Genomic DNA, 15,272 nt, shown 5'->3' with positions numbered 1-15,272 from the left:
CACACATACACCGATCTCCCAGTTCAGTAGAACTCTGGACAGCTTACAATTCAGGAATATGTTACCAGCAGAACAAAAATCTATTACATGTTGCAAAACAAATACTGTAGACAGTTAATTGCCAAGATGGTATAAGAAGGGCAGATTTATGTGAGATAAAATATTTCACACGATTGATTTCTAGGAAGAGCGGGGGAAGGGCAATTTGATGTACTTTAGCACAAAAGGATTTAAATAATTAGAAAATGGTCAGTGTCAGCCAACATCCACCCAAATTGTAAAAGGACTCAAATCAAGATAGCTGATAAGACAAGTTTAAAGTTATCATAGATATCACATGTAATAACATACAAGTCCTTAAAGCACACATGATGAAAATTAAAAAAGTGATTAATCCTTGTGAAAAATTAGACAAGAACCCCCCCCCCACACACACACACTATAGCAGGACAAAATAACAGCTCTTATGTTATGCCCCTATATAGATAATCTTCCAATTACGACCATCATTGGAACTAGAATTCCTACTAAGCAAAGTGGCTGTTGAGTCGTGCCTGATTTTACAACTGTTTTTGCCACGGTTTTTAAGGGAATCACTACAGTTGCTAAGTGAATTATGAGGTCGTTAAGCAAATCAGGCTTCCCCCACTGACTTTGCTTGTCGGAAGCCACTGGTCATAATCACAAGACCTAGGACCCTGAAAGTGGCCGAATTTGATCACGTGACCCAAGGGCATGCTGTCATGGTCATAAATCAGTTGTAACTTTTGAATCATCGCTAAACAAATGGTTTTCAGTCAAGGGCTCCTCCACCTGCTCCCTTATCCCTTATCCCCCAGGTTCTGTTCCTTCTTTATTATGATGGTGGTGGTGGTGGGGGGAACCTGCAGCATCAGTTTAATTAAAAGATGAGAGATCAAGCGGCATCAGATAATTATGTTAAGACTCGTTTAGTTCTTGGCAAACCCACGCATCTCATTTTGGCTTAATGATTTTGCAACAGGAAAATCTGCAGAAGGTTTTTTGGGGTAAGAATGTCACACTTCTCTGGGAATTGTCACCGGGATGGGATGGGAAAAGCTGGATATTTAAAATCCTCATCCGGGGTAGAACTTTAATTTTGCTGTTCTCCTTCAAAAAGACCAAAACACACTATAAACATTCACAAAATAATTTCTTGCTCATTTATTTCCCTCCCCATTTTCATTGAAATCACATCAGCATTCGTTCTACAACAGCACTGAATTTCCTTCCTGAACAACAACAACAAAGGTATAGTCACACCTGTAATGTTCATTTTATGCTCACTAGTTTTGGTTCCATGTGTTTCTATTCACTCTTACGCTCCAATGATTTATTTCATGTATTCCCAGTTGAAATGCATAGATCGGAATTGCTTCTCCCTAACAAATGATTTTGTGTATCTTTGTTTTTAGCTGTATTTGTTCATTTTTATGATGGATTGGTGTACAGTAAGAAAAATCAATGTAGCTAAAAATCGGAGCATTCCTGGAATTATAAAAACAACAAATCCATTAGGGTTTGATGAGAGGCACATGCCAATTTTTGATAACATTAAAAAAAAGTAATGCAGCTCATTCAGTGACCGTTCAAAGTTACAACAGCACTGAAAAAAGGGATTTTTCACACTTATGACTGTTGCAGCATCCCCATGGTCATATGATTTACATTTGGATGCTTGGCCACTGGTTCATATTTATGACTCTCGCAGTGTCCCAAGGTCATGTTCTGCGACCTCCTTAGAAGCAAAGTCAATGGGGAGACAGATTCCCTTAACAACCGTGTTACTAATTTAACAAGTGCAGTGATTCGCTTAAAAATGGTGGCAAGAAACGCTGTAGAATAGATAAAACTCACTTAACAAATTTTTCAGCAAGATACATTCTGGGCTCAACTGTAGTCCTAAGTCGAGGACTACTTGTAAAAGAATTTCAAGTGCTATTATAAAGATATTTTTAAATAATGTTCAATATATTCCAGAAAAAAGTGCTCCTCTAGTTTCTTTTCTTCTTCAAATATAGATCAAAAAGAACTGTCTGTCTCCCTTGAATTCGGGGTGATTGTTAAAAGGTTTTCAAACAGTTGGTATTATAGCTGCAAAATATATGCTACTAGCCGATAACCCGGCGTTCCTCGGATATTTATTTATTGGGGGAAAAGTCCGGACAAAACTTCTAATGTTGGATTTTCCCCCTTACCAGAGGGAGACCCCTTGTGAAGCCGCTACCATGGCAACTCCACTGCGCTACACAGTAGAAGTAATTTTTCAGCAGTATAGTAGAAGCCATTTAAAGGCACAACAGGCTGCATCTTAACAGAACACACACTCCGAAGGGTGTTAGGGGTGTCTTACCCTCACAGTATTTGTTTCCAGAGAGTAAGTCATCTGTGTACCAAGTTTGGTTGAAATTGCTTCAGGCGTTCCAGAATTATGCTGGAAGATATACACACAGCCAGCCATTTATATGTATATATATATATTTTCTTTAAAAAAAGTATTTTATCTCTAAATATGTTGTACATATCCCTTTGAACAAGTCTTATATATCAACTGCCGTAATATATGAAACAGGCAGGGGCAATATGATTGAATGAGAAACGCCCATATTGCTTGTTACATCAATGTAACCTTTAATTAACTCTTATACACTGTTAATTTGCTCAATAGCCTTTGAGGCATTTGGGGACCAGGAAGAACAGAATTACTAAGAAGAAATTAGTCATAGTCTAATTTTAAAAACAGTGAGAAAAGCTGTTGTGTTTTTATGCAATGCCCAGTTCTTTGTCATCATTTTCCAGGTTGACCATAAGAAACAGGACAAAATTTCTGTTATTGAAAGTTTAAGCATACAGCATACATTGTAACAATCTCCTTGAAGCTGTTTTATTTGATATTAACTTAAAACACATATTTTGAGTGGGGTTTTTTTCCTCTCTCTCTCTTGGATGACAGAAAAGTATTAAGCAGCAGGGACCAAACACAGTTATGTCTTTTTAACAGGGTTAAAGGTTACATCACAATCTAGGGTTAGTTGCAGATACTTTTAAAAAGGACAGAACTAAAGATAACATTGCTAATTCTTCATTTATTTAATAAGGTTTATGTACTTGCTTTAATCTTCAAAGATCTAATCTAGTGTACACCATAGAAGCCACACCAATTTATAAAATAAATAAATATTAAAAAAAATAATACATCACATTTATCAGCAAATGTTAATTTAAACATAATGCATTTAGTATATAAATAAGTGGCCCCTAAAAGCTTCATTAATGGAAATAGAGATACACAGTTTTTCATCTCCTATTTTAAATATTTTTTCAAACCCTAGGATTCCACAATATTTTTTTTATAGGGCTTTATGAAAGGCTAAGGGAAAATAAGCTTGTTTAAAAAGGCGCAGAGTTTAAATTAAAATACTTTGTGATAGTTTATTCAACAATCAGTACGCAGACTTTTCCCAGCCTCTGAAATTTCACATTCATTAATTTTATTGGAGAAATTAAGCAAGGTTCTTAAGCATTTACATTCAAAAGCAGAAAGGAGAAAATTAAATTTGTTATTACTTTGGGAGTTTTTAAAACAGATGTCAGAAAGAAGAGGGGATTGACTTAAAGAACAGGACAATGAAAAACTCTCTGTGAAACTGTTTAGTAAACTGAATAGATTTCTCCAAAGTCCAGCTGGACTACAGAGCTTTTATTGGACTTTTATTTTAATCTGCATAACTACCACAGTGTTATTATGATTATTAAACAAATGCCTAGTGGAGATGAACAGAAAATAGACAAACCTATTCTCTATCTGAGCTCCAGAAAAAAAAAAGAAAAAAAGAAAATGCAACATTTCCAAAGCTGAAAGAAAAACAAAAATTCAGCATATTCAAACAAAAATTAAGCATATTTTTTATGCTTAAAAAAATAAGTTTTTTAAGCATAAAACTTATATTGGAGATGATGGAACGCTGTGTTCAGAAATCTCAAGAATAATAAGGATATTGAAGACATTACTAAATTACAGTAAATAGCTGGTCCAATTTTGGTACAAGAGGAAAGAACTTTTCCATGCCATTTCAGTCTAAAAGCAAAGTAACAACAAAAATAAATATGCTGCACTATAATTACAAATAGTACTGGTATAGAATACAGATAGTCCTCAACTTACGACCACAACTGAGCCCACCATTTCTGTTGTTAAGTGAGACGTTTGTCAAGTGAGTTTTTCCCCATTTTACGACCTTTCTTGCCATGGCTGTTAAGTGAATCACTGCGGTTGTTAAATTGGTAGTACGGTTGTTAAAGTGAATCTGGCTTCATTGTTGATTTTTGCCAGTCAGAAGGTTGCAAAAGCGGATCCCGTGACCCAGGGACACTGCAACCGTCATAAATACGAGTCAGAGGCCAAGCGTGTGAATTCTGACCATGGAGATGCTGCAAGGGTCATTAAGTGAGAAAAGCGGTCCTAAGTCACTTTTTTTCAGTGCCGTTGTAACTTGAAACGGTCACTAAGCAAAAGATTGTAAATTGAGGGCTACCTGTATTATTTTTTTAATGTTATCCAAAGTTGGCCTGTGCTTCCCATCAAACCATAATGGAATCATTGTTATTTTTTAATAATTCCCGGAACGCTCTTACTTTTAACTACAGGTAGTCCTCGACTTACGACCACAATTCAGCCCAACAGTTCGGTTGTTAAGCAAAGACACTTGTTAAGTGCATTTCCCCCGCATTTTACAACCATTCTGTCGTTAAGCGAATCACTGCAGTTGATAAAGTCAGTAACCCGGTTGTTAAGTGAATCTGGCTTCCCCGTTGACTTTTACTGTCAAAAGGTTTCAAAAGGGGATCACCTGACTTACGACCGCAACGGTCGTAAGTATGAATCAGTTGCCAAGCATCTTAATTTTGACCACATGATTCTGCAAATGTCACAACTGTGGGGAAAAAAAGACCAGTCACAAACCCCTTTCCCTCCCCCTGCCGTTGTAACTCTGAACGGTCACTAAACGAACGGCTGTAAGTCGAGGGCTCCCTGCCAATTGATTTTTCTTACTGGGTGCACCCCAATCCATCCTAACGATGGACGGCCACTAAACGAACGGCTAAAAGTCGAGGACCGCCTCTAATGGGGTGGGGGGGGGCACAGATCGACCTTCCCCACAAAAGGGGGAAAAAGAGAGGACCCATTGGGGCGGGGAAGGGGAAGGCCCAAACCCGGGGATCGATCCATAAAAAGAAAGAAATAAAAATAAAAGCGGGCAGGGCGGCCTTGGGGCGGGTGGTGGTGGTGGTTAATCCTGAGGGGAGACGGGCCGTTCCCCACCTCGAGGGGCTTTCGGAGGGGGTTGAGGAGAAGTGGGGGGGGGTCTCGGCCCTTCCTTTTCATGAGGCGGGTCGGGGTTTCGGGGCCGCCGCGGAGAAGCCAGGCGAAGCGGCCTCACTTTTGGCGGGAAAACAGGCGCCGCCATTGAGGGCGCCTCCTTTCCTCCCCCCCCTCAGCCCCTCCGGCCTTCTCTGAGGGCCGCGGCCTCCCCTTACCTCGCCGCCAGGTCCGCCTCCTTCCGCAGGGCGGGCCCGGCCTCGGCGGCGGCGGCGGCAACAGCGACGTTTCCCGGCCGAGGAGGAGAAGGAGGAGGAGGAACAGCCGGGGAGGCCCGAGCGCGCCGGCGAAGGAGGAGCTGCCGCAGCCCACGCCGCCTCTCCCTCCCAGGCCCTCCGCTGGCAGGCAGGGAGGCCTGGCGGAGTCCACGCGGAGGCAGGCCCTGAGCGAGGAGGGCAGCCGCCTCCGGGGATTCGCCGTTCGGGCTTCCCGCCAACGAAGGGCAGGAGGGCGGCCTGACTTCTCGGGAGTTTTGCAGGCCGGGGTGCGGGAGCCCATCAGGGAGAATATGGATAGGCCGGCGCCGGTGGTTTATTTGAATGACTCAAGTAGACAGTATCATCAAGGGATAGGAGGGAATGGGGGTCTGGGGAGAGGAGAAGGATAGAAGGAGAAGAACTGAAAAAATAAAAGGAGAAGAATTTAACATTAACAGAGTTGGAAGGGTCCTTGGAGGTCATCTAGTCCAACCCCCTGCTCAGACAGGAGATCTATACTAGGGATGCCCAACTGTGGACCTTTGTGATCGACCAGCTCAGTGTCTTAACCACTGAGCCACCTAGTCAGGGAAAAGGAGAAGAGGAGGAGGAGGACGAAGTGGGAGGAGAAGGTGAAAGAATGAAAGGAGAAAGGGAGGAGGAGGAGGAGGAGAAGAAGGGAGGACAAGTGTGTGCTTCTTAATGGTCTCTGAGCTTGGTGGTTTGCTTGGGGACATTACCCAAACGCCTCGGCAACATCATCAAGTGCTAAGAGGGAGTGGGGTTTGGGGAGAGGAGGAGGATAGAAGGAGGAGAAGAACTGAAAAAAAAAATGGAGAAGAAGAGGAAGGAGAACAGCTGTGTTGGCTCCTTGGTGGTTTCTGCGATTCGTGGTTTGCTTGTGCCAATTGTGGACCCAAACTCAGCAACATCATCAAGTGCTAAGTGGGGTTTGGAGAGAGGAAGAGGAGGAGGAGGACGACGAAGATGAGGAGTAGAAGAACAGAAACTGAAGAAGCGGAGGAGCACTGCGGAGTCCTTGAGGGTCTCTGGGCTTGGTGGTTTGTTTGGGGACATTACCCAAACTAGCCAACATTATCGGTGCTAGGTGGGAGAGGGAGAGAGGTCTCATCCACTACTTCCAAGACAAAAGTGGGACATCAATCTAACCAAATCATTTTGGACGTGCGACTGAGGACTGTTAAAAATCCAGAGCTCCTTGGTGCTCTCTGAGCTTGGTGGCTTTCTTGCAGATGTTTCATTACCCAAGTAGAAGACATCATCCGTTCTAGTAAGGAGTGGGATTAGCCCTCAGTTTATATTGTACTAGTTAAGGAGTGGGGGGTGGGTCTCAGTTTGTATTATAAATAGGTTATAATATAAACAGAGAGCAAACCCCACTTCTTAATAGCACTGATAATGTTACCTAGTTTTGTCATTAAACGTCTACAAGAAAGCGAAGGAGCTCAGAGAGCACCAAGTACCACAAACAGCAATTTTGGCAAAACAGCAATTTTGTGGGGTGTTTGGGATGAGAGGATTGCCCCCCAGGTCAAAAGTCCCTCAGTGAATTTACAAGACTAAGGGTGGACTTCACTTTGGCTCTGTCCTTGGTGTCGGTGCAAACACCACAGTCACTGCGCCATACCCACAAGTTGCATGTATTTTCCAGCTCTTATTCTGCAACAAAGGGATAATTCAATACAATACAATACAATAGCAGAGTTGGAAGGGGCCTTGGAGGTCTTCTAGTCCAACCCCCTGCCTAGTTAGGAAACCTTGTACCGTTTCAGACAAATGGCTATCCAACATCTTCTTAAAGACTTCCAGGGTTGGAGCATTCACAACTTCTGGAGGCAACTTCTGTTCCACTGATTAATTGTTCTAACTGTCAGGAAATTTCTCCTCAGTTCTAAGTTGCTTCTCTCCTTGATTAGTTTCCACCCATTGCTTCTTGTTCTACCTTCAGGTGCCTTGGAAAATAATTTTGACTTCCTCTTCTTTGTGGCAGCCCCGGAGATATTGGAAGACTGCTGTCATCTCTCCCCTAGTCCTTCTTTCTATTAAACTAGACATACCCAATTCCTGCAACCGTTTTTCATATGTTTTAGTCTCTAGTCCCCTAATCCTCTTTGTTGCTCTTCTCTGCACTCTTTCTAGAGTTTCCACATCTTTTCTACATCGTGGCGACCAAAACTGAATGCAGGATTCCAAGTGTGGCCTTACCAAGGCTTTATAAAGTGGTATTAAACCTTCACGTGATCTTGATTCTATCCTTCTGTTGATGCAGCCTAGAACTGTGTTGGCTTTTTTGGCAGCTGCTGCACACGGCTGGCTCCTATTTAAATGGTTGTCCACTAGGACTCCAAGATCCCTCTCACACTTACTGTTATTGAGCAAGGTACCATTTTATATACTGTACCTGTGCATTTGGGTTTTCTTGCCTAAATGTAGAACCTTACTCTTTTCATCATTGAATTTCATTTTATTAGATAGTGCCCAATGTTCAAGTTTGTCAAGATCCTTCTGTATCTGAAGCCTGTCTTCTGGAGTGTTGGCTATTCCTGCCAGCTTGGTGTCATCTGCAAATTTGATGAGTTCCCCATTTATTTCCTCATCCAAATCATTGATGAAGATGTTGCACCATCCGGTCCTGGTGATTTGAACTCGTCTAGGGTAGACAGGTGCTCACTTACCACTCACTTTTTCCCCCTATTTCAACTTGTGTTCCTAATCGGATTTTTGTGGTGCTTTTTGTGGTGCTGTTTTTGATATCCCTTTATCCCTTTGTGTAAAGACAGATGCAAAACATGAGTTAAATAGTTCTGCTTTCCCCCTGTTGCTTGTCACCTTCTTGCCACTTTCTCCCAGCAATGGACCAATTGTTTCCTTAACTTTTTTCTTGTTTTTAACATGTTGGAAGAAGCTTTTTTGTTTGTTATTTTTTTTAACTTTTGTGGCAAGCTTTTCTTCATTTTCAGACTTGCCTGCGGGTGATGATTCAGGGATGTCTCAGCATGCCCACAGAAGGGGTAAAAATAATTAAAACATTCCTTTCAGGTCAAGAAAAGGTTTAGTGTTAAAAGAGCCAAGAATGTGGTGTTTTTTTAAAATGCACTAATTGGTTATAGACATCGTAATAATCCTAACTGATAGTGAGGGGAATAAATCAAGTGCATACATAGTGCGTAAGTGCAGATATGTTCTAGATATGAGAAAGATGCAAAATCATAGTTTTTATAAAGGGCCAACAGAATTAGATAAAATCCTAACAGAAACAGAAGATGTATAAAGAAACGGTATAATTATTTACTGAGTGAAAAGCTAGCAGAGGAACAAGTAAAGGAGACATTGGGCGAAAAAAAATGGTTATACGATAGAACTAGATAAATGGCAGAAACTGTGGGACAGGAATTATAAATTAACGATGTCATCTGCATATAAAGATAATTTATGTAAGATGTCTTATAGATGGCATCTTCCACCGGCGAGGTTGGCAAAGATGTTTAAAGGCAAATCAGCTAAATTTTGGAAGTGCCACCAGATATCTGGATCTTATTATCATACGTGGTAGACGTGTGGAGAAGCAAATAAGTATGGGATAAAAATAAAGATATGGATGGAAAAGATGATAAAACAACGTATTGAGTTTAAATATTTTTGTTGGGGATCTTGCCTGAAACTTATAACAAAGAAAATATATATATTTAGTTATTCATGTATTAACAGCAGCTAGAATTGCATTTGCATAATATTGGAAAAGTGAAGAGATTCCTACTGAAGAGAAAGTGATTAGGAAAATATTAGAATGTGCAGAAATGAATAGACTAACACTGGCAATTAAGGAGAAGGAATAATGATTATTATATGATATGGGAATCATTTTACCAATGGTTAGAGAATAAAAAAGGAAATTGGAAATAAAGGAAGAAGACAACAAGAATAGAAAATAAATTAAGATAAGAGATAATAAAATGGCAACTGATAACATGAGTATGATGAGAATCGTGTTTAATGTTATTTTATTTTTATTAGAAGATATGAAGGAAATGAAGAGTTATACATGGTATAATTGTTCAATGTATATAATTTGTGGAAGGATGTTGCACAGAAATATTTGTACCCAGACGACACAGTGCTTAAGGAGAGATGAAATGTTTGTATTTTTTAAAATGGAAAATAAATTAATTTTTTTTTTAAAGGAGTGCATACATAGTGTACCAGATTTCTAGCATGATATCTTTTCATCACATTATTTCATTTTGGGAACAGCAACCTTACACAGAGTTAGTGACAGCAAGCAAAGAGATTAACCACAAGGGGCAAAAGAAAGGAAATGCTGCTTAATCTATTGTCAGTTAAAATATTATTTTAGCTTAGTATTCCTACTTTGTCTATTATACAGAGAGTCCTTGACTTACAACCACAAATGAGCCCAAAATTTCTGTTGATAAGTGAAACATGTTAAGTGAATTTTGCCCCATTTTATGACCTTGCCACAATTGTTCAGGCATTCACATTTCTATTGCATTTCACTAGAATGAAATCCAAAGCACTGCAGAGTCTTAAGAAGAAGAAGATTGGTATGAGAAGGACTTGCTTATAACTCCAGCTAAACCTGTTTTTTCAGATCCAAAATGCCAAACTAGCTTTTCCTCTTTGAAGTGTGTTCAAAGCTACATATATTTGTATTCCACACAATTAAACTGAAGGCACTGAAATCTAAACCAACATTTCCAACATATCCTTTTTTGGATCTATTTTTAAGGTTTTATGCACATCAGATACTGAGAATTGTAAAACTCACAGCCACTTATAAGCTACTAATATAACTAGTAGTGGACATTAATATTAGACACAGTGAAATATAGTAATATGAAATAGCTAAATGTCATCTAGATCTTAAAGCCTCAGGTAGTGACTAGAGTTTTGCTTTAAAAAACATTTAATATATTTATATAGCCATCCTTTTCCAGGCAACTTTGAGAGGCTCCCAATCAAAAATTAAAACACATAACACTACTATGGCAGTTCTATTTGCATTCAAACTTGCAAATATCTGTATGGTATTTGCATTTTCTCTTCTTCACGTATGGTCAGCACACTAAAAATAATAAGCAGTAAGCCATCCAGAGTAACTTAATAGTGAGGTCAGTGGCATATAAATTTAATTAATAAAAAATAAAGTTACTTTGATATTTGTTACTTTGTGTGACATACATAATGCTGGCAAAGGTTAGAAACATGGCTGAAATAGCACGACAGTAACATAGGAAAACGGAACAAGTGACGGGACAATAGCAGGTTCAGTATAGAATAAAGCAGGTTTTAAAAAAAGGTCCCATTGTCAATGAGTATAAAATCGTCATTGTCATTGACCAGTTATGAACAATCTTACTTATGAACCCATTGCGTCCAACATCATTATCCTACCACCCAAATCATTTTACTTTCTAATGGAACTTTTTGTTGCTTTCTTAAAGCAACGAGAAATTCCATTAGATAGAAATCATCAAGCCATGTCATACACAGCGCTGGTAAGCTTACCGTAATCATGTTTATTGAAATCGATCACTTTCACATATTTTTTAAAAATATCTTTTTATCCAGTCTTCATTATTTTAATAAGTAACTCAAGGCCATACCTAATAACTCCTCAAAAAGAAAGATTTTCTTTTTACTACAATTGAAAACACGGCATCCAAACAACATTCTGTACCTAAATCAGGGGTGTCCAACTTTCACAACTTTTTAAGACCTGTGGACTTCAACTTCCAGAATTCCCCAGGCAGCAAACCGGCTAGGGAATTCTGGGAATTGAAGTCCACAAATCTTAAAAGTTGCCAAGATTGGCCAAACACCAAGGCAGCATTCTCAGTCTCTCCTTTTGGTGCATTTAATTTCTCATAGTGGGAATTTCCCATTACTCCTCTTGAGAGCAAGATGGATACCCTGAGTGGTCTCCAACCTTGGCAACTTTAAGACCTGTGGACTTCAACTCCCAGAGTTCCTCAGCCAGCTTTGCTTTGCTGGCTGAGGAACTCTGGGAGTTGAAGTCCACAGGTCTTAAAAGTTGCCACGGTTGGAGACCACTGCCCTAGTAGATAACTGAATAACAGAAAAATTAAAAGAATAAATTTGATCAGATAAATAAATTCATATTTATTTAATTAATAAATCAGGATAAATTAATGCATTAAGAAATAATAGATAAAGTAGATAGATAAAATACTTTATTTGGCCAAGTGTGATTAGACACACAAGGAATTTTGTCTCTTGTGCAGAAGTCTCCATGCAAAGCAACAGAACGATAATATCATCGCATAATATCAGTAAGAGTGGGTACTAAAGAAAATAATTAGGATAATGCAGCCCTACTATATGGGCAAATATACACGACAATAATAATACTGCAGGCATACTACATGGATAAAATATACATAATAATACTGCAGGCATACTACATGGGTAAATAAATATAACACTGCAGCCATGCTACATGGGTAAATATATATAATAATACTGCAGCCATGCTACGTGGGTAAATATATATAATAACACTGCAGCCATGCTATATGGATAAATATACATAATACTACTGCAGCCTTGCTACATGGGCAAATATATATAATACTGTAGCAATTACCATTATTATTATTATTATTATTAATAATAATAATAATGCTGTAGCCATGCTACATGGGCAAATATACACAATAATAATAATACGTTACGATGTCCTAGGCCCCTGGGTGGGGCCCGACTAGTAACCAATGCCAAATCCGGCGAAACAACTGGCCGCTGTGATACAATTGTATAATAATAATAACAACAACAACAACAACAACAACAACAACAACAACAACTCCGCCATTGCCGGTCCCAAGCCCGGATGAGAAAGGAGGAGGGTTGGGGTCAATAATATATTATAATTATTACAATATTATAATAATAATAATAATAATACTGCAACCATACTACATAGTAATACTGCAGACATGCTACATAGTAATACTGCAGACATGCTACATGGATATACATAACACTGCAGCCTTGCTACATGGGCAAATATACACAATAATAATAATACTCCAGCCATACTACATGGATAAATATACATAATATTGCAGCCATGCTGCATGGGTAAAATATACACACAGACATTTGACAGCATTATTAGAATTAGTTGAATTAAGATGAATCATGAATTAAGATGGATGTAATCAATAAATCTATCTGAAATATTGGAAATAGCTTATATAAAGTTCCCAAATAGAACTCCCCCCACCCCACCCCCACCTTTCCTGCAAGTAAATCCTTTTATTGCAGGAGCCAAACTTTTTTATTAGCCTTTCTATTCCTTCTTTATCACTTGGGGAAACCCACCCAGGGCCCCCTTAAAGAGCTTTACTCCGAAGTAAGGGCCCTACAAGAGGTTTACTCCGAAGGGCCCTCCAAGAGGTTTACTCAGAAGTAAGGGCCTTCCAAGAGGTTTACTCAGAAGTAAGGGCCTTCCAAGAGCTTTACTTCGAAGTAAGGGCCCTACAAGAGGTTTACTCAGAAGTAAGGGCCTTCCAAGAGCTTTACTTCGAAGTAAGGGCCTCCAAGGGGACGTTTTGAAAGGAAAAGACACACACAAACACACAATCCCGGAGGAAAGTCCCACGACGGTTCCCGGCCGGCCCAACGCTCCGTCTTTCGGGGAAAGCAAGCCAACCAGGCCCGGGCCTCAAGACATCCCCGCTCGGACGATGCGGCTTGTTGCCCCCGCGGTCCGCAGAGCTCGGAAAGGCCCCATCCGGCTGGGCCGGCGGCCAGGAGGGCGGGCCTGTTCGCTCCCCGCCTGCGTGGAAGGAGGAAGGAAGGACGGCCGCCGGAGAAGGAGCGCCGAGCGGCGGCCTCTCCTCCTGGGCTGTTTTATCCCGGCCGGCCGAGGAGCGGCACTGTCTCCCCGCGGCCAGGCCCCGCGCCAGGCGCACGCTCGGCCCAGCCGTCCCCGACAGCCGCCGGGGCCTGACTGAGGCGGCAAAGAAGCGCGGGGCGGGCGGCGGCGGCGGCGAGGAGAGGAAAAGCAGGCCGGGCATCGTGGCAGCAGCACCACCAGCGAGCGGCAGAAGCGCCCGAGGCCCAGACCGCCACCTTCCGCCTGCTCGATGCTGCACCTCCCGGAGCTGCATGAGGTAAAAAGGCGGGCCGGGCGCGGGGAAATCTGTGAGGCGGCGGAGGCGGCTTCGAAACACTCGCCGGTGAGGGCAGGGGGAGACATCTTGGCCCGAGCCGGGCGTCGCCTGAGGGGAATCCTGAGGTAAAAGTTGCCGAGGGAGCGGGCCCAGTGGCCTCCGGCCGTGTGAGGGACACCCCTTCCCCCCACCCTCACCGGGTGTTTGCGGCCTAACTTCTAGGCCTCGCCTGGCCGCTTGCTTGCGGGAGGCACTTCCCGGCGGCGGGACTCTCCTTCCCGGGTCGGATCTTTTTACGCCCCCCCTCCCCCCATGGGGCTCCTTCTTTTCCCCCGTCGGAGCCCCGGCCCTCATCGTGGAGACGACGCCCCGAGGGGCTGGGGGGGGGGGCGGGAAGGAAGGCTCGGCCCGGCTCGGCCGCGGGTAAAGGTGGATTGGCGGCGGGCCCGGCTCCGGGGTCATCGTCGGGGAAAGGGGCCTTTTATTTCCCACTCGGGGCTTCGGAACGGGGGAAGGGAAATCAAACGGCTTGAGGGGGGAGTAAAAGTCTGAACTTTTGTTTTGCGACCGGCAGGGGCCGGTAGAAGCCTGCGAAGAAGGAAACTTTCTCGACGGCGGCGGCGGCGGCGGAGACGACATCGGCGGCAGCGCCAGGATGGACTTCCCGTCCGCCCAACCCAAGCCTCCCCCCGACGGCAAGATCATCTTCTACCCGCCTGGAGTGAAGGAGATCACGGATAAGATCACCAACGACGAAGTGGTCAAACGCTTGAAAGTAAGTAAGCAAGGCCTTGGCTTGGATCCCCCCCTTTTCCCCTGGGCCTTGTTTCCTGGCCCTGGAAACACTCTTCGCACCTGGCTGGGAGTTATAGTTCGGCCTGAGGCATTGAAGGGGGATTGGGTGACTCTGGGCCAATGGCCAGGAGACGGGGAGTTCTAGCCGTAACTTAAGAAATCTGGCTGGGCGACTAGGCCAAGCACCAGGTGACTGGAGTTCTAGTGCCAATAGAGGCATGAAGGCATGAAAGCCAGCTGGGTGGCTGGATCAATCACAAGGTGACTGGAGTTCTAGTGCCAATTTTGACATGAAAGCCAGATGGGTGACTGGCTCAATCACCAGGGGACTGAGTACTAGTGCCCACTTAGGCTTGAAAGCCAGCTGGGTGACTGGAGTTCTAGTGTTAATATAGGCATGAAGGCATGAAAGCCAGGTGGGTGGCTGGATCAATCACAAGGTGACTGGAGTTCTAGTGCCAATTTTGACATGGAAGCCAGCCTGGTGGCTGGGTCGATCACCAGGTGACTGAGTTCTAGTGCCCACTTAGGCATGAAAGCCAGATGGGTGACTGGAGTTCTAGTGCCAATTTAGGCATGAAAGCCAGCTGGGTGACTGGGCCAGTCACCAGGTGATTAAGTTCTAGTGTGGACCTAGGCATGAAAGCTGGTTGGCTGACTGGGGCCAATCACAAGATGACTGAGTTCTAGCGCCTATGT

At 42.6% G+C, this 15,272-nt stretch overlaps 2 protein-coding genes across 11 annotated transcripts in view; one reads left to right on the top strand and one right to left on the bottom strand.

The window, feature by feature from the left end:
• The window catches only part of N4BP2 (NEDD4 binding protein 2), a 43,433-nt gene extending 30,049 nt beyond the window's left edge, over positions 1-13,384 (bottom strand). For 2 of the 3 annotated variants that reach the window (XM_032223972.1, XM_032223974.1), the window contains exon 1: positions 5,560-5,935. The gene's annotated coding sequence lies outside the window, so the exon portion shown is untranslated. Of the gene's footprint in view, positions 1-5,559; positions 5,936-13,235 lie in introns of those variants that run through there. The other variant, XM_032223973.1, reaches the window with a different exon arrangement.
• Positions 13,385-13,496: 112 nt separating this feature from the next.
• The window catches only part of PDS5A (PDS5 cohesin associated factor A), a 59,600-nt gene continuing 57,824 nt past the window's right edge, over positions 13,497-15,272 (top strand). For 7 of the 8 annotated variants that reach the window (XM_032223979.1, XM_032223982.1, XM_032223978.1 and 4 more), the window contains exons 1-2: positions 13,497-13,778; positions 14,353-14,553. In XM_032223979.1, coding sequence (XP_032079870.1) covers positions 13,752-13,778; positions 14,353-14,553 — 228 coding nt within the window. In that variant the 5' untranslated portion in view covers positions 13,497-13,751. Of the gene's footprint in view, positions 13,779-13,811; positions 13,904-14,352; positions 14,554-15,272 lie in introns of those variants that run through there. The other variant, XM_032223980.1, reaches the window with a different exon arrangement.

The sequence above is a fragment of the Thamnophis elegans genome, chromosome 9 (assembly GCF_009769535.1).
Source record: "Thamnophis elegans isolate rThaEle1 chromosome 9, rThaEle1.pri, whole genome shotgun sequence".
Classification (NCBI taxonomy): Eukaryota; Metazoa; Chordata; class Lepidosauria; order Squamata; family Colubridae; genus Thamnophis; species Thamnophis elegans.
This window is presented reverse-complemented; position numbering and strand designations above follow the sequence as displayed.